Genomic DNA, 19,802 nt, shown 5'->3' with positions numbered 1-19,802 from the left:
AAGGTGTTGACAGAGCTTTCTTCTTTGTAGCCTAAGGCTCTTTCTTTCTTTCATCCAACAATTTTTTTATTGCTCTCATATCATACACCAGGTATGTATTATACCATAATTAAATTTTATATTTCTATACAATTGCGTGTGAAAAAAATTCTTTAGTTCTGTTGGCAGCCATATGTTTGAGCTGTTCACCTCTCTTAAAATGCTTTGCAGACACTTAATGTTTACTGGATTAATTGATATTAATCTGAACACCAGAGAGTAAAAGCTATTTCTCATCACGTCTGTTCAATGGAATATTTTTTGTGCTGATGGAAATATTTTTGCGCATTTGCACATAGCTACATAGACGGGTGAGTACTTAAAATGTGGATTGGGAGTGGACTGAGCCAAGCTTTGAGAACAGGTGGGTTTCGGATCTCTCGCCTAAAGGTGCAGACTGTTTGGTAAGTGCTACTAAATGTCTACATGCTGAGTTGTTGAATGTCACCTGTAATAATAAATACATGTGCATAGTGGCAAGCCATAATTAGCGCCTCACTTGCTAAATAGTAATCAATTCCGCATCCTGGCATCCTGACAGACGGACAGCTCCACCGGGTGAGGAGGTTGAAGTTGCTAATTCCACCTACTTTCAAGCGCACTTGCAGCAGTCCATCATCCCGAACTGCATCATGGATCTTGTAGTTTAACATAAGGTGACATCACTGCCAGTGTCACCTGGGAGTACGCCCATGGCTATAGATAACTTCCGGTATCGCGTTGTCTTCTGGGAATTGTAGTCCAAAGACGCTTGTTGGACTTCGGCACTCGTGATCTGGGAACTACAACTCCCTGCTGTCCGCGAGATGCACCCGGGTGTAGTCAGTGAGCTGTGCGATTGCCTCAGCAAGTGTGAAGTGTGCGCTTTGGTGTCTTGAGAGGCTAGGCTTCCACGAGTGGGAGGGAAAAGTTGGACCCACATCTCTGAGGGATTCATTGGGACCACTGTACTGGATCTTCAGTCGTTTGGGCGGCGCCATGGCGGTGAGTTTGGGCGGGAAGAGCGTCCTCAGGTTCGGGCCCTGGAACCTAGCTGGTAGAGAACTCTGGTCTCACCGCATGCTGCTTGTCGCCGAGAAGGGGAACATCCCTTTCTGAAAGACGACTTTCCCTCGCTTGAGGCAGGACTTTCTTAGAGAATCAGTTTGTTTCTCTCGCTACTTGAGCCAGGAACTTGCTGTCTTCCCTTTACATTGAATTCCGAATGCTGAGTTTCATCGTGTTTTTAATAAAAATAGAGGTAAAGAAGAACATTTAGCGTTTCCACAACAGCAAAAATCGGGCATCTCACTGTGAATATGTTTAGTGCTCCCGAAGCACTGACTTTTAAATATAACCCTAATTTAAAATTAAGTAGCTGGACCCCGTCGCACAGATCTTGTAATCTGAGCTACTTTGGAGACTGAAGTAAGAGGATTGAAAATTAAAGGTTTGCGTGGAGTTCAGAATGAGTTCAGAGCCAACCCGAATAACTTAGCAAGACTGTTTGAAATAAGAAGTGAAAAGGGGGGCTGCAGAGATGGCTCAGTGGTTAAGAGCACTGACTGCACTTCCAGAGGTTCTGAGTTCAGTGCCCAGCAACTACTAACTAGGTGCCTCACAACCATCTGTAATGGGATCCGATGCCCTCTTCTGTTGTGTCTGAAGACAGCGACAGTGTACTCATACATACAATAAGTAAATCTTAAATAAAAAACTTTTAAAAAAAAGTGAAAAGGGATCGGGAGATAGCTTAGTGGTAGAGCTTTTACTTAGCGTGATCAAGGCCGTAGGTTCAATCTCCAGTACTGGGGGTGGGATGAGGTATCAGGAAGGAGCAACTGGCTTTCAGAATTTAGAAGTATTCCTTGAGGCTTTGACCATGGCGGTCACGAGTTTAGAAACTGTTTTTCTTCCTGCTATGTTCACCTACCCAGATGGAGGAGCAGAGCTGACAGGGAAAGGTATTTCCAGGTAAGAACAATGGAAAGAGAAACTGGAACTAGAAACCATTGCACAGGTGGATCCGGAGAGACAGAGAAATCATAAGACTGGGTGGGTGGGGAGGCAGAGGGTTGGTGAAAAAGAAGATCCCTATAGGGTTGAAGATTTTTTGGAGCTAGATTTTTTTTCTTTTCTTTTGACTTAGTCTTAATGTAGGCCATGTGGGCCTGAAACTCACAGTGTAGCTTCAACTGAGTCTTCTTGCTTCCTTTTATATAGGGAGCTGGATTTCAGTGGTGTAATATTGTATCTGACTTAAAAGTAACCCATTTGTACTCTTCAGAAGATCATGGCTTTTCCCTTCCTTTCTTCCTTGTATTTCTTCCTCTCTCCCTCCTTCCCTATCTTCCTTCCCTCCTTCCCTCCCCTATTTCTTTCTCCTTTTCTACCTTTTGTTTTTTGGAAGTGTTATTGGAAATTGAACCCAGTGCCTTGCACATGCTAGGCAAGTGGCCTACCATTATGTTGTGTTCCCACCGAGAAAGAACTATTTATCGTCATTGTAAAATCTTTTGAAGTGACTTTATGCATACATATTGTTATCCAGTGTTGTGGGTGAAGGAGAGAGAGAGGGAGGGAGGGAGGGAGGGAGGGAGGGAGGGAGGGAGAGAGAGAGAGAGAGAGAGAGAGAGAGAGAGAGAGAGAGAGAGAGAGAAATGAACACAAGACAAGAAAAACTACAAGAAAAGAGGCAGTGACTAATTTCACCATTTTTGTTCTGGTGATGTGTGTGTTTCTGATCTTGCAAGGCTAAATATCTGTAAGTAAAAAGTAATATAATTTGTATTCATGCAACACTTTGCTGTTTACAAAAGACTATTGTGCCCAAAACAGACTGGAGCATTGAGAGAGTACTGAACTGTTAGACTGAAAACCCAATAGAACTTATTTAGGGATCTGTATCTAGGAGGGAGTGGAGCCCAGGTTATGGGCAGGATAACAAGAGAAAGCAGAAATGGGAGTAAGATGACTATCTCACTGGTTTCACCATTCGATAGCTAGCTGTCTCAAGTTCAGATTTAGTGTCTTGAAAATGATAATCACGATTCATCCTTCTTGGGGTTGTAAGATTGAGATGATGTTTATAAGTGTGTCTTAGTAACTGCAGAATGGCAGGGCATGGTACTGCACACCTTAATCCCAACACATCAGAGGTAGAGGCAGGAGGATCTCTGTGAATTCCAGGGCACTCTGGCCTGCATAGTGTGCCAGGCTGGCCAGTGCTGAATAGTGAGACTGTTGTTTTCAAAAGAAAACAACAGAAAACCTAAACCACAAGCAAAAGAAATGAATTTCAGAATACCATGGATACAAAGAGATTTGTTATCTGTTTCATGTTAGCATGGAAAGCAGAATTCAATATGCACTGGAGTAGAGTAGAGGCAGGTTACTTGTTACAGTCCAAATGAGAATCTCAGGCATTTCCAATCTTTTGATATTGTGACATGACTGACTCTGTCATCTAAAAAGTCTGTGCGTGAGAATTGCACAATACAGTTACCAAAAATAATATTTAAAATAACTCTTAGTTTTTAAAATAAGTTTATGACTTTGTGTTGGACCGCCTTCACTTTTTAAAGTTTCACGTGGTCTAATTAAATATGAGCAATATGGTGACAGCATTACATTGCAGTGCCTAATTTCATCTGTCTGTCTGTCTGTCTGTCTGTCTGACTGTCTGGGATAATGCCTCTCTTTGTAACCCTGTCCTGGAACATTCATGTAGCTAAGGCTAGTCTTACACTCAAGGTCATCATCCTGCCTCAGCTTCCTGGTGAATGCTGGGATTACAAGCTTGTGGTACCATACCCATCTTGTATTTACATTTAAAAAGGTATTTAAAATTTTTTACATATTGATTTGAAGTAGATAGATAATAATTGTTTTTTTTTTCTGTATGAGCAGAACTTTCTTCATCTATTTATATATTCAACAAATATGTAGTGATCATCTTTAGGTCAGCCCCTGTAAATGATGTGAGTTAAGTCATCAGGCAGAGGCCTGGGTGATTGAACCCAACGTAGTTTGGCAATATTATACGTTCTAAGGGTTGGGCACAGATTAGGTAAAAAAGTGGAGATGCCAAGCACAACTTGAATGCAATGCTACCAGCACTCTTGCCTGGTTTTTGTTTGTTTGTTTTCTTTTCTTCAATTGAAACGGGGTTGGTTTTTTTTTTTTTAACTTGATTCCTAGAAACTATATGCTGAGGTACCATATGATGTTTAAGTGCATGCATACATTGTGATCAGGTGAAACATCTGTTTCCTTAAATTTAACTACTTCATAGTGACATTAGTCTGATCTTTCTTCTAGTTCGTTGTTGTGAGTCTAGGTATATGATCATTTTGGTGTTTCAAGACAGGGTTTCTCTGTGTAGCGGTCCTGGACCTCACTCTGTAGACCAGGCTGGCTTTGAATTTACACAGATCCAGCTGCCTCTGCCTCCTGAGTGCCTGGATTCTAGGTGTGCGCCACCCCTTCTGGGCTCAGTAACTACTTTTTTAAAAATCTTGTTTACATTTGAAGGTAGGCATGGGGATCTGAGCTGTCAGTGAGCAGCTTGATTCTTTGTGAACCTGACTTTTTCTTTTCCTCTTGTTTTTTCACACAGGGTCTTATGTAACCTAGGCTGGCCTCAGGCTTGCTGTGTGCCTGAGAGTGGACTTGAATTTTTGGTCCTCTTACTTCCTCATCCCAAGTGTGGGGATTCCAGACATGTGCTAGCATCCCTGGCTCTTACATTTTAAAGCAAGCCCTTTTGTCTTTTTATATTTAATAGGAAAGAAAAGGAACAGCCAAAGTAGACTTCTTGAAGAAGATTGAGAAAGAAGTCCAGCAGAAATGGGAAGCTGAGAAAGTGTTTGAAGTCAACGCCTCTCCTTTGGAGAAGCAGAAGCAGACCAGGTGAGTCTGAAGAGGCTCAGGTTAACTGCCCCAGGAAGAGGGAGGTGAGAAAGTGAGATTATGTCTGAGTTTGCTGAAGGCGCCTGAGTAGTCAAGGCAACTCTCTCTCCAGAATTCTTAGAGTTTGTTCATATTAAAATGTAAAACAAAATAAAACAAAAAAACACGCAACTGACCACATTTATCCCTGTGTGCGTGCGATGTGAGTTCTGAGGATTGATCTTGACACTTTTCCTGCTGATCCATCTCACCAGCTGATTCAGATTTTTAAAATTAGCTTTTTTCACAAATGAAAAGGAGAATGTTTTGAAGTTTTGTATTTACTGACTGATAAAAGGAAAGGTTTTTTTTTTTTTTGAGAGATTCTTAGTGATAATTACCTCCAATACAAATAACATTTTGTAGGGTCACTGTATTTGTTGATCTTATTTCATAAAAAGTATATTTTGATACTTAAATAATTTTGAGACAAATGTAGACAGTGATTAATGGAGGAAAAATACTGCAAAGTATTGTCCTCTCAGAGAATGCCACAAAAGCTGGGCATGGTGGTGCACACTTTTAATCCCAGCACGCAGGAGGCAGAGACAGGCGATTGATGAGTTCAAGGCCAGCCTGGTCTACAGAGTGAATCCCAGGACAGCAGGGCTACACAGAGAAACCCTGTCTCAAAAAAACAAAAAACAAAAAAACCAGAAAACCCCACAATAAATCTATGTTAAATTACTCAATTTGGATATGTTGACATGTGTTCAAGCCAGGCATGGTGGCATATACCTAGCACCTGTGAGGCAGGCACATCTTTAGTTCCAGGCAAGCCTTGTCTATAAAACAAGTTCCTAGACAGCCAGAACTAGGTAGAGAAATCCTGTCCCAAAAAACAAAACAAAAGAAAAATACATGTGTTCAGATAATAGTCAGTACTGGTGGCTACCTGAATTTTCTGTGTGCTAGGTAACACTATATTCTTGTTGAATTTAACAGTTTTTTATTATGTTTATTTATGATTATTTTTTAATGCTTATGGGAATTTTGCCTGTATGTGTGTCCATGCACCATGTGGGTGCCTGGCGCATACAGAGGCCAGAAGAGGGTGTCAGATCCCTTGGGACTGGAATTACAGACAGTTGTAAACTGCCATGTGGGTGCTGTGAACTGAACTCTGATCTGATAGAAGAGCAGCAGATGCTCTTAACCTTTCCAGTCCCCTCTTTTTCTTTTTTTCTTTTTATTATTATTTTTTTCTTATTTTTGGATTTTCAAGACAGAGTTTCTCTGTGTAACACTGGCTGTTCTGGAATTCTGTAGACCAGGCTGGTCTTGTATTCAGAAATCTACTTAATAACCCTTTAAGGTGAGGATTTTTTTTTCTTATCTTTATTTTTTTATAGTCCAGCCATTACCTCCCTCCCAGTTCCCCTTCCCACAGTTGTCTATCCCATCCCTCCTCCTTCCTGTCTCCAAAAATATGTCCCTCCAGGCCTCACCATTCCCTGGTGTGTCTTCTCTCACTGAGGCCAGAGCAGGCAGTCCTCTGCTGTATATGTGTCGGGGCCTCAGACCAGCTAGTTAGTGTATGCTGCCTGGTTGGTGGCTCAGTGTCTGAGAGATCTCAGAGGTCCAGGATTGTTGAGACTGCTGGTTTTCCTATGGGGTCATTCTCCCCTTCTGCTTCTTCTAGCCTTTCTCTTGTTCAACCACAGGGGTACTGACTTCAGTCCAATGGTTGGCTGTAAGTATCTGCATCTGTCTCAGTCAACTGCTGGTAGAACCTCTCAGAGGACGGCCATGCTAGGCTCCTGTCTGTAAACACACCATAGCATCAGTAATAGTGTCAGGCCTTGGGGCCTCCCCTTGAGATGGATCCCAATTTGGGCCAGTCACTGGACCTCCTTTCTCTCAGTCTCTTCTCCATTTTTGTCCCAGCAGTTCTTTTAGACAGGAACAATTCTGGGTCAGAGTTTTTGATGTGGGATGGCAACCTCATCCCTCCATTTGATGCCCTGTCTTTCTGCTGGAGGTGGGCTTTACGAGTTCCCTTTCCTTATTGTTGGGAATTTCATCTAAAGTCCCTCTCTTTGAGTCCTGAGAGTCTAGATGGTCCCCCCACCTCCCATGGTTTTTTTTTTTTTTTTTTGAAACAGGCTCTCATACTGTGTCAGGCTGGCCTCAAACTTGCCACAAAACTCAGAATGACCTGAGTTGATCTTCTGCCTCTACCTCCTCTACCTAGGATTATACAGGCAAATGTCACCATGCTTGATCTATGTGATGTTGAAGATTAGACCCAGGGTTTGGATATCCTGGGCAAGCACACTACTAACTAAGCTATCCCCAACCTGGTAAACAATTTGTTTTACTATATTTTATAGATGGTGAAACATACTGAGAGGGTAAATAAATATCTCAGAATTGATAAGAGTTCACAGGCTGTGAGTCCTTCCTATTCCCTGACCCCTTTTGTTTCCTTTTTTTTTTTTTGAGTCTATTATTTGCTCTGGATGTTCTGGAACTTGCTATGTAGACCAGGCTGGCTCTGCCTCCCCAGTGCTGGGATTAAAAGCATGACCTCTACACCTGGCTCTGCCCTTTTAAGTATGAACCAGGCAAGACCAGCTTAGTTTCTGATACCTGATGAAATTACGGTGAGACTGCAGACTGCTTTTAGGGCTTACTGATTCTAAAATCTAACCCCTTGACTTACTACTTAGCTGTACTCTAATGGAGTGCGTGGGGTATGATGGACTTGTTGGCCTGTGTTATCTATTGTTATACCTTAACCTGCTCATTGCATCTTTTGTTAGGTTTTAGAATTTTAGTCCACTTTAAAGAAGTGCAATAAAAAATGATTCACAATGCTTTCTTTGCTCAATAAAAAAATGAGTTGAGATATGTTTAATGTGGAAGAACATTATTAATATTGTGAAAAGGAAATTGTAAAAGTCTTTATGAAGCATACCATGCTTTATATAAAATTCACGAGTGAGCCACACTGAGTGATACATTGTCAAAGATCATATCCATATTTGTAAACTATGGAAAAAGAAGAGAATGATGAAAGGCAACTAGAGGTCACTGGCTTTTCCCTCGTTGGGGGGAGAGAGCACATATGGGTGGCATTGCTGAGTTATAACTTGGAGGGTGCATTTGTAAGTGCTCAGTTATGTTACACACCACAATAAAATAAAATTTATTTTAATTAATTAATTTTTTTTTTTTTTGGAGACAGGTCCTCAGTATGTAGCCCTGACTGACCTGGAGCTCACTATTTATATAAGAGATTTCTTGCCTCTTCCTTCCATCCTGACTGAAAAATGAACACTTATAAATGCACCATTTATGCTGTGTGATATAAATACATAGGTTATAAATAATTCTTGTGAAGAGGAAGATAGTTTGAGACATAAAACAGTCATTTATGAGTATATGATATTTTCAAAGTCAACTTTATTTTAATTGTTGGAGACCTCTTAATTTCAGGTTTATAAACTTAATATCTTTTTTGAGACAGTCTTACTTTATAGGTTTAGCTGGCCTAGAACGTTCTATATGAACCATGCTGGACTCAAATTCACAGATCTACACCTGCTTTTGACTCCTAAGTGGTGGAATTAAAGACATGTGCCATTTTGGCCAGCCTAAACTTGCTATCTTTTAAATAGGTAAATTTTTTTTTTTTGTATTATGTATATGAGTTGTTTTGCCTGCATACAACTGTACCAGTGAATTCAGTGCCTTCAGAGTTCAGAAGAATTACAAATGAATGTGAGTTGTCATGTGGGTGCTGGGAACCCAACCTGGGCCTTCTTATGAGAGCAGCAATTGCTCTTAAACACTGAGCCATCTCTCCAGCTCCTTAAGTAACTGGACTCTAAACAGAGTACTTAAATAACCAAGCGTCCTTTCCACCCATCGTTTATTATGAGAGAAGTGTAACTTTTCTTTTCTACATGATTATTTTGCAGCAAGGGCAAATACTTTGTCACCTTCCCGTATCCATACATGAATGGACGCCTTCACTTGGGACACACATTTTCCTTATCCAAGTGTGAGGTAAAATGCTTAAGTTTACTAAGATGGGATGGGGGGAGCTATAATAAATACTAAGGTTGAAGAAAATTGTATAAAATTTATTTCCTATTAAATTCCTACTTTCAAAGAGTAATTTTGATAGTTGAATTTTTATAGTTTTGTTTGCGTGTCATATGTCTATTTGTCCAGGGTTCTAGACATTTGTACTTGTTCAAGATTTGTGTGTTGGTGAAAAACATTAAAAGGATAGTACACTAGAACCATTCAGTGACACAATGTGTGGTGTTCTAAAGCTGGGAAGACAGAAACAGTGCTGCTGTCAAAGTTAGCATTTTGTGTACATCTACCATTTACGTCTATAATTGAGATTTGACTTTCTTCCTGTAGTTTGCAGTAGGATACCAGAGATTAAAAGGAAAAAGCTGTCTCTTTCCCTTTGGGTTACACTGTACCGGTATGCCTATTAAGGTAAGACTGAAAAGATGGTTGCTTTTATTCATTAGCTTAGAGTATCAGTAATACCAGGTTTTTGGTTTTCGAATTGGATTTTTACATTGCACCAAATGAGTTAAATTTGTTATAGTAAAAATTAATTACAAAAACATTGGAAGGGCTAGGGAGATGGCTTAATAGGAAAAGCACTTGCCAAGCAAGCCTGATGACCTAAGCTTGGAGCCCCAGAATCCACCTAAACGCCAGACACAGCAGAACATGCAGACCTATAATGTCATTGTGCCCCTATCAGGGATGGCAGCAGAAAATTGTAAGAAGTTTGAGGTCAGTTAGCCTGGCGTATGGAGCAGTGAACAAGAGAGTCTATCTCAAGATGAAGGGCCAGGACTGACACCTGTGGATGTCCTCTGACTTCCACACATGTGCTCATGCATGAGCCAACACCAACTACTTGAAGAAGGGCTGTGTGTGGTCCTTTGGAGTTGACACAAGAGGACACTCAGGGTTTGAGGCCAATCTGAACTACACTGTGTGACCCTGTTTCAGGGAGAAGGAAAAGCACGAAGGACACAGAAGTGCACAAGTGATTTCTGGTTTGTTTTGTCAAAGGTACTCAAGCCTTTCTTGTAGTTCGTACAAGTGAGTTGCCGATGTCATGCTATTCACCTGACTATCTTAGCATGCATCTCTCTCTCTATAAATACGTAGAGTACATCTCTTTTTTTTTTTTTTTTTTTGGTTTTTCGAGACAGGGTTTCTCTGTATAGCCCTGGCTGTCCTGGAACTCACTCTGTAGACCAGGCTGGCCTCGAACTCAGAAATCCGCCTGCTTCTGCCCCCCAAGTGCTGGGATTAAAGGCGTGCGCCACCACTGCCCGGCTGTAGAGTACATCTCTTGTATAGTGTGTATTTATTTTGTAGTGTGCATTTCGTGTGTATCTCTATAATGTGCATTCCTTTTGTATTCTTCGCTTGTAATGTGAATCTCTTTGTAGTGTGCATCTCTCTCCCATAGTCTTCATCTCATTTGTAGCATGCGTCTGTCTTTCTCTTAGAGCATGCATCTGTCTTGTAGTGTGCACCTCTGGAAAGCAAAGTCATTCTGTGCATCATTGCAATCACATCATCTCCTTTTGACTGAGCATTGATGTGATATGTCACCTTCTACTCTCCTTTGGTTGTGTCAGGGTGTCTTTTCTGATTGCATTTTTATAATTTCTTTTGTGGGTTGGGTTTTACATGTAGTTCACTTTAGACTTTTTAGTTGTTTGTTAAGGATGTTAATGTTTGGATTAGATACTTTGAAAAGAATACTACATAAATGAGGCATAAACTTCCCACTGCATCACATCAGAAAGCACACAATTTTAGTAATATTAAGTTAAAACATGTGACAGAGTTACTCATTCTAAGGGCATCTTCTTTTGTAATTAAAAAGTAGCCTAGCCGAGAGATGGTGGTGCACTCCTTTATTTCAGTACTCCGGAGGCAGAGGCACGTTGATCTCTGAGTTCGAGGGCAGCCTGGTCTACAGAATGAGTTGCAAGATTGCCAGGGCTACACAGAGAAACCTTGTCTTGGAAAAAAATAGTTTATGGGGACAGTGGCACTATATTGAGAACCTCTGAATATCCTATTATTCAGTAACCTCGAGGTTTGAACATCTTTTGATGATCCTGGCTTCCTTAAATGACTGAATTTGTGTTTGCAAAATGATGATTTTTTTGTTTGTTTATTTGTTTGTGTGTGTGGTACTGGGAATTAAATCCAGTATCTGTTCTTTAACACTGGGTCACATCTTCATGCCAATGGTAGTAACTTGTCCCTTTCAGTACTGGATTTTGAGGCAGGGCCTTGTTTTACAAGTAAATAGTCTTCTCATACCTCAATTACATTCATACCTCTTTCTATTTAATTTTTATGCTGAGACAGTATTGTTAAATTGCCCAGGATAGCCTTGAGCTTGCAATCCCCCCCCCCCCCTCAGCCTCCAGAACAACTGTATGTACTCCTTAGGGTCAGTTCAAATAATACCTTTCTAGTTGTATCTTACTTATTAACTGAAACTCTCTGGATGTAAGAGCCCTTCCTTGCTCTGATAATTTCGATCCTGTCTTTTTTATGGTTTTTCTGTTTTGGAAGTGAACCCATGGTATAACTGGGAAGAGCTGTGGCAGAAAGCACAGTTCTATAGCTTCTTAGCTTATACCCTTAGATACATCACTTCATGTCAATGTCTGTTCTCTTACTGTTTGTCCTGTCTCCATAGCAGGGGTGCTCATAGCTAACAGAGGGTAAGCATTTACCTTCCACCACAAAGATAATAATAATCTTTAAAATGAGAAACCGTTACTAGTATTGTTACTTATAATAACATACTGTGTTTTATGTGTCTTTGCATTTCTGCTGTTCAGTGTATCAGTATATTACATTGAGTACTGTAGATATTGACTAAAATACAAACTATATCAGTGAATTTTGAGGTATGTGATTTGCATCTTTTGGGTTTCCTATAGTGATAATTTGTTTAATGATGTGTATGTCTATGCATATGTTGCACAGAATTTCAGAAAGCCAATTTTAGTTGGCCTTGGAAACAGCATTATCTCCTCAAGTTCTGAACTTGGCTCTCCCTAATGTCTTGGTGTAGGCATGTGCTGACAAACTGAAAAGAGAAATAGAGCTGTATGGCTGCCCTCCAGATTTTCCAGAGGAAGAAGAAGAAGAGGAAGAAAGCAATGCTAAACCTGGAGATATAGTAGTGAAGGATAAAGCTAAAGGAAAAAAGGTCTGCTGGTCATTTATGCCTCGGGTATCTTTGCTAGTGTTTTCATTGTTTGGTTTATTTGTACATAACCAACATGGCACTGTACTTGATAACACAAAGACAGCATTGAATCAAACTGTTTAGATGGTTCAGTGGGTAAAGAGCTTTCCAGGTAAGCACAGCATCTCCATCCCAGCAGTCCGTTGTTGCCCTGGGAGAAGGAGACAGAAGAATCCCTAGAAGCTTGTGGGCCAGGTAGTCTGGAGTCACAGCAGCTAATAACAGGCAGACCCTGTCTCAAACAAGTTGGAAGGATAGAAATGCTACCAGAAGTTGTTGTGGCCTCCATGTGTACACCAAAGATACTAATGAGGATACACACAAACATACATCATACATGTACCCACAAGATGAAAACTACATCAAGTCAAAGGACCCATGTTCTTTTCCCAGTTCTCTCATGGTGGCTTATGATCACTGTGTCTCTATTCCCAGGGTACCTGATCCCCTCTTTTTTGTCTCTGGGTACCTGTGTGCACATGATACACAGACATCCACACAGGTAAAACACCCATATACAATACTCATTTTAAAAAATCAAATCAAAATTCATCTGAGTTTATTGTTTTCACTCTAATTATATATTTTTGATTTAAAGCATTTCAAGACAGCACAGTGTTCCAGTGTCACCTTTGCCCACCTCCCCTAATGTTACTCTTCTGTAACTATGATATAGTCATTCTACCTAAGCAACTAACATTAGTGCAGTGCTGGATAGTAAACAGAGTTCATCTGGAGGTTTTTTTAAAAAGACTTTATTGTTTTAAAGATTTAGTTTTAACTATGTGTATGTGTGTGTGTCTTTGTGTGTGTATGTTATATGCAGATGCTTACAGAGTCTGGAAGAAGGTGTTGAATCCCCTGGAGTTACAGGCAGTTGTGAATAGCCTGACATGCACTCCTAATTGCTGAGCTATCTCTACAGCCTCCTTACTTGAATTGGAAATGGTGTGTGTGTGTGTGTATGTGTCTGTGTATGTGTTGTGCAAGGGCTACACAGTGAGACCCTTTCTTAAAAAGAAACAAACAGAGTTACCAAATAGGATTACTAAATTAAAAAGCTGTAGTCCTGGGATGCTGACCAGTGGTTGGGCAGGCTTTAATGGAGTTTGTGTTTGCTTTCAGAGTAAAGCTGCTGCCAAAGCAGGATCTTCTAAGTACCAGTGGGACATTATGAAATCCCTTGGGCTCTCTGATGAAGACATAGTGAAGTTTTCTGAAGCAGAGTATTGGCTTGATTATTTCCCACCACTGGCTGTTCAGGATCTGAAGAGAATAGGTTTGAAGGTATGCCATCACCTTCAGTGTTAAAGAAAAGTAAAAGACATTTATTTTTGTATCATTTTAAAAGATAATGGAAGTGGGTGGAGGAATGGCTCATTGGTTAAGAGCACTGGTTGCTTTTTCAGAGGTCCTGAGATCAATTCCCAGCAACCACATGGTGGCTCACAACCACCTGTAATGGGATCCAGTGCCCTCTTCTACCATGCAGGTGTACATGGAGATGGAGCACTCCTGTACATAAATGAATTTAAAAAATTTTAAAAAAAGATAATGGAAAACTTAAATTTACAATAATATATTCTGGCTGAATGTCATCAATAATTTAATTAGATTGGCAACTACTGGGACTTAATGTAAGGAAAAAAAACTTTTAATATCTGTTTTACCAGAATAAATTTATTAGCAAATGATAGAAAGGGATTTTATTTAAAGAATATGAAGATACCAAAGTTTAAACTGAGTATGTTGACTGAATTACTTAATTCCTTTTAAATTTATTGTAAATCTTATATGTTAGCTAATGTGTAAGAGTGGTTTTATTTTGGTTTTTGTTTTTCTAGACAGAGTTTTTCTGTATATCCCTAGCTAACTTGGAACTCTGTAGAACAGGATGACCTCAAACTTGGAGATCCTCCTGCCTCTGCCTCCTTAGGGCGGAGATTAAAGGCGTGTGCCACTGCCCAGCAAATATGTGCATGGTAAAGCCTATCAATTAAACAAAATATTTTAATGATTTATATGTATTCAATATATGGAGCTAGAAATTTTTTGTTGACTCAAAAGAATCCTTGTTTATAAGAATTATCTTTTCGGGCTGGAGAGATGGCTCAGGGGTTAAGAGCACTGACTGCTCTTCCAGAGGTCCTGAGTTCAATTCCCAGCAACCACATGGTGGCTCACAACCATCTGTAATGGGTTCGATGCTCTCTTGTGGTATGTCTGAAGAGAGCAGCAGAATACTCATATAAATAAAATAAATAATTCTTTTAAAAAAAAGTATTATCTTTTTCCTTTCTTTCTCTAGGTAGACTGGCGGCGTTCCTTTATCACTACGGATGTGAATCCTTACTATGATTCTTTTGTCAGGTGGCAGTTTTTAACTTTAAGAGAAAGAAATAAAATTAAATTTGGGAAGCGGTGAGTTTGTTTTCTTTCAGTATAATAAACTAAAAATCATAACTCTGGCATTACAATTCAGTACATATGTCTTGTATCTACCCATCTGTCATCTGTCTGTCTGTCTTATCTCTTTTCTCTTTTTCCATCATTCTCTTCTTGTCTTGTTGTATCTTTTATTTTCCTTTACTCTTGCCAGTGTCTTAGTTTTTTATTTTCATATTTTTTTTGTGTTGAATTTAGGGCCTTGTACCTTCTTAACAGGCCAGTTTGTCACTGGGCTACAGTTTTAGGTTCTTGCTGGTCAGTGTCTTAATGTCTCTGAGTTGTTGTTTTATTTTCAGCAACTAGAACCAGAGGGAATGGCATGATTCTGTTCAGTATTCCTAGCAAACCACAGGCAAAATTATTTTGTGTTTTAGCTTATACTTCTCTGTGCAGATCAAGTCAAAGTGACTTACACTTCATATGTGACTTTATCTTATAGTTTTGTTTCCTCACCAAAGGCTAAGGTTAGTCCATTGTTTTCAGTAGTGTTCCCTTTCATGAATGGGAGATGTTAGAAGCCATACTTACAAAACCACTTATCAAAGCATAAAAAATAGATTTATAGACACTGGGTCAGATGAGAGGCTTAGCTATAATTCACACTTGTATGATATTGTTGACATTGGCTGATAAATTACAATGTAACTTGAATATGACAATATTTACTGCTTATTGCTCTTTTTTTAGGTACACTATTTATTCCCCAAAAGATGGACAGCCTTGCATGGATCATGACAGACAAACTGGAGAGGTGATTGTCTCGGATACCCTGTAATACTCTTTAGTGTGGCTACACCAAGAGTGCTCTCTTCATTAGAGGAAGAGTTAATTCCCATGTGCCAGAGTCTATGTCAGAAATTAGAAGCAGATCCCTCCATGGCTAGCAGGTTGAATCCACATCTTTTCCATTGGAGCTTTCCCTTGTTTATTTGTTTAGGGTGTTGGACCTCAGGAATATACCCTGGTCAAACTGAAGGTGCTTGAACCATACCCATCAAAATTAAGGTAGGTTTGTTAAAAATTATTATTATTATTATTGTTATTTATTATTATTATTATTATTATTATTATTATTATTATTTTTGGAGACTGGGTTTTGCTTGGCAGTCTAGTGCTCTTACCTCAGCCTTCTGGGTACTGAGATTACAGATGCCACTATGTCTGGCTTGATTTATCATTTGAACAATCAGATAACTATGAGGGAATCCACATTTTTAATATAAATATGTGTTTTTTTTTTTCTCCTTAGTGGCCTGAAAGGGAAAAATATCTTCCTAGTAGCTGCTACACTCAGACCTGAGACTATGTTTGGACAGACAAATTGTTGGGTTCGGCCTGATATGAAATACATTGGGTTTGAGACAGCAAATGGAGATATATTCATCTGTACCCAGAGAGCAGCCAGGAATATGTCATACCAAGGCTTCACCAAGCACAATGGAGTGGTGCCCGTTGTGAAGGAGTTAATGGGAGAGGTGAGTTGGGGGAACATAGTCTCAATTTTCATTGTATCATTAGAAGGAAGTAGTATCTCTGGAGCTTGAAAAAACAACAGAAATCTTTGTATTTAGACTATCCATGAGGTAATGTGTGCAGGGCATTTGTATTTTGGTGACTTATTACAAGCGTATTGGCTTAAGCAAACCCTACCCAAGTCAAGGCACAGAGCTGTCCTAGTGTTCTCTAGAAGGTTCTGCCATGCTGAATCCTCACCCCTCCAAAGGGGCCTCTACCTCTCTTCATCCCTGCTAAGTGCTGTACTTGAACTTGACCTAATGGAACCATTCTGTGTGTCCAGCCAACTCCAGCATTCTGTTTGTGTGGTCTGTATGTGTTATGTGTTATTGCTTTTTCATTTAATGTATAGTAGTGATCCCTAAAGTCGTGTTTTTGGAGTTTGTTTCAACTTAGTATTTGACTGAAAAACACATAGTTCTTCCTTGGGTTAATAGCTCCATGAGAATAATGTTCTTGAAAACATTGCCCATGTTCCTGAGATTGGAATGAGAACTGCTTGTCTTCTATTTAGTAAATGATGATCGTGGTTCCTTGATAAATAACCTTTTACAGGAAAAATGTGATAGACTACTGTCTTTGCTTTTAGTTGAGCTTTATTTCTTATTTATGTTGTAGTTTTTTGTTTGTTTGTTTGGTTTTTGAGAAAGGCTCTTATGAAGCCCAGGCTAGCATTAAGGTTGCTACATAGTCAATGATGACTTTAAATTTCCTGTCTCTGCCTTCTGAGTGCTGGGCATGTGCCAGGACAGTCAGTGTTATGTGTTGGTGTGGATTGAACCCAGGGTTTCCTACATGCTGGGCAAACACTGCATCAGCTGGGCTACAGCCCTAGCCATTTTGTTTTCTTTTTTTTCTTTTTTTTTTTTTTTGTTTTCTTTTTGGTTATATTAGACATCTTATTGGTAGCCTGTCCTGGTCTTGAACTTGTGTCAGTTCTTCTGCCTCTGCCTGCCAAGTCCTGGGATTATAGCCACTGTGCTCACCTGATCCTTTGTAAACTTTTACAAGATTCAAAAGTCAAAAGATGGCCAGGCATGGTCGTGCATGCCTTTAATCCCAGCACTTGGAAAGCAGAGGCATAAGGATTTCTGTGAGTTCAAGGCCAACTTGGTCTACAGAGTGAGTTCCAGGACAGCCAGGGCTATACAGAGAAACCCTGTCTCAAAAAAAAAAAAAAAAAAAAAAAAAAAAAAAAGTAAAGAAAAGGAAAGAAGGAAAAAAGCACAATACATTTTTAAGGCTGGGGTATAGTCAGTAGAGAGCTTGCTGGTATTGTGAGGCCTCAGCATCATCAGGGGAAGTAGACAACCATGCTTATACATTTTCCTTTCCAGATGTAGTCAAAGGTGTCTGTCCTGTGTGTTCTTCCAGAAACGTTTTCATGGTTTGGCAGTACATTCATTACAGGCAAATCCATAACGGATATTGTGCTGTGCCTCACTTTCTGTTACTTACTGTTTCAGTAGTCAATCCCGGACAGTTTGCTTGTGGTTGCTTATAACTACACAAGCGTCCACTGTTTGGCTTTTATTATAATAATTGGGAGTTTGAATGCTCTGTCTTTTATTTTAGCAGCAGTTTCTGTTTTGTCTAAGCAGTTCTTAGAAACCGTATTAATAGTACATTGTTTCCTGTTCTTCTATTTTTAGTTTTAATTTATTATTTGTGTGTGTGTCATAACTCATGAGTGGAGATTACAGGACAGCTTTCAGGAGTCTGTTCTCTCCTTCCACCACTCAGCTTGTCAGGCTTGAAGTACAAGTGCTTTTTTCCAGAGCCAGCTTGTGGTCCACCTGCTCTTTTCTTATTGTCCCTTCAGTACTAGGGACTGACCATTATCATGCTAAGCAGATGCTCTGTCACTGAGTTGTGCCCCACAAGTGCTCAGTCACTGAGCTGTGCCCCACAGGTGCTCAGTCACTGAGCTGTGCCCCACAGGTGCTCCATTCCTGAGCTGTGCCCCACAGGTGCTCAGTCACTGAGCTGTGCCCCACAGGTGCTCAGTCACTGCTGCACCCTAGTGCTTTGAAACTTGTTGACACTAAATTCCCCAGGCTGGCTTTGAACTTATTATATAACCTCTGAACAAATGGAATTACAGCTGTACCACCAGGTGTGGGGTTGTTGCTTAATTACACATAAAGTAGGCTTCATTATACCATTTTTATCCATGTACATAATGTATTTCAATCATTTTAACCCTCCCTGCATTAACCTCTCTTGTCTCCCCTACCCCCATTCTCAATGATTCCCTTCCTTCCCCATCCTTCTTCTACTTTCATGGATTTGTTTGTTTTTTTGTGATTCAGTAAGTTTCATATGGTTGCTTACAGGAGCAGTTGTTTCCTGTTCTTTTTTTTTTTTTTTTGCTTTGTTTTTTAAGTCAGGGTCTCTTTACAGAGGCCTGGGGTCCTGGAACTCACTGTGTAGACCAGCCTGACATCAGACTCACAAAGATCTGCCTGCCTCTACTTCTCAGGGAGTGCTGGGATTAAAGGCATTACAGTTGTTACTACACTGTACTGTTTCCTGTTCTTAATGTACCTTCTCACAATGTTAGAACAGGTTTTTTATTTCAACCTTTAAAACCGCTTTGGTATGTAAATTGTACCCATATGATTCCTGATTCTACAAAGGTACACACCCACACACGCACACACCAATACAATGGAATGGTGCAGAGTGAGTGTGCAGCTGCAGGCCCTTTGTTGCCTTATACAAGTACAGGTCTAGAGCTGAGTGGTGCTCAGGAAGTAGAGGCAGGAGGATCACTGTTAGTTCTATGCTAGCCTGAGTTACAGAGTGAGATATGAGACACTAAAAGGAGAGAAGAAGATATGTATGTATGTATGTATGTATGTATGTATGTATGTATGTATACAGAGAGAGAAAAAAAAAACATAGGCCCAATGTTGCCATGTTTTCTAATTTCTTTGAGGCAATCAGGAATTTTTTTACTTCAATTTGAATTCATAATTATACAGATATGTAGCATTCTATTTTCTTGATAGGACATTTTGTTTATTACCTAATTTTTTGGTCACTGAAAGCAGGGGTTTTGTGTAGCAGTTTTCAACCTGTGGGACGATACCCCTCTGGGGGTCACATACTAAATATTTATATTATGGTTCATAACAGTAGCAAAATATGAAGTATCAATGAAATAATTTTACTGTTGGGGGTCACCACAACGTGAAGAACTGTATTAAAGGGTCAAAGCATTAGGAAGGTTGAAAACTACTACTGTAGTGTTTTACTAGTGTAAGTAACATAGTGTTTGGTAGGTTTCCTTTTTATGTTGCATATTTTGTGCATATGGGCATATATGTGTAAGGTGTGTTATGCACTGTGTATGGAGAATAAACTTTTGGAAGTCATTCCTCTCCTACCACATGGATCTTAGGAATTTAATGTAAGTTGTTAGGCTTGCTGACAAGTACTTTCACCTGCTAAGCCATCTTGCTAGCCCATTTTGGACATTTTGTAGCTCTTGCTATAGGTCTTGATACTGTTTTTCTTAAGAAATACAATGTCACAAGTAGTACATATGTTAGTATACTAGATTACTATTACATTGTCAAGTTTGGTATTCTCA

The 19,802-nt window shown here is 39.8% G+C and overlaps 1 protein-coding gene across 1 annotated transcript in view; it reads left to right on the top strand.

Moving 5' to 3' along the window:
• Positions 1–863: 863 nt before the first annotated feature.
• The window catches only part of Lars (leucyl-tRNA synthetase), a 53,019-nt gene continuing 34,080 nt past the window's right edge, over positions 864–19,802 (top strand). Inside the window, exons 1-10 of the mRNA XM_028777128.1 lie at positions 864–1,023; positions 4,805–4,929; positions 8,895–8,982; positions 9,349–9,429; positions 12,065–12,202; positions 13,367–13,528; positions 14,550–14,662; positions 15,377–15,440; positions 15,627–15,694; positions 15,939–16,164. Of these exons, the coding sequence (XP_028632961.1) occupies positions 1,018–1,023; positions 4,805–4,929; positions 8,895–8,982; positions 9,349–9,429; positions 12,065–12,202; positions 13,367–13,528; positions 14,550–14,662; positions 15,377–15,440; positions 15,627–15,694; positions 15,939–16,164 (1,071 nt within the window). The 5' untranslated portion in view covers positions 864–1,017. The remainder of the gene's footprint in view (positions 1,024–4,804; positions 4,930–8,894; positions 8,983–9,348; positions 9,430–12,064; positions 12,203–13,366; positions 13,529–14,549; positions 14,663–15,376; positions 15,441–15,626; positions 15,695–15,938; positions 16,165–19,802) is intronic.

The sequence above is a fragment of the Grammomys surdaster genome, unplaced genomic scaffold (assembly GCF_004785775.1).
Source record: "Grammomys surdaster isolate TR1022 unplaced genomic scaffold, NIH_TR_1.0 278, whole genome shotgun sequence".
Lineage (NCBI taxonomy): Eukaryota > Metazoa > Chordata > Mammalia > Rodentia > Muridae > Grammomys > Grammomys surdaster.
The sequence above is the reverse complement of the archived record's forward strand: the minus strand, read 5'-3'. Positions and strand labels throughout refer to the sequence as shown.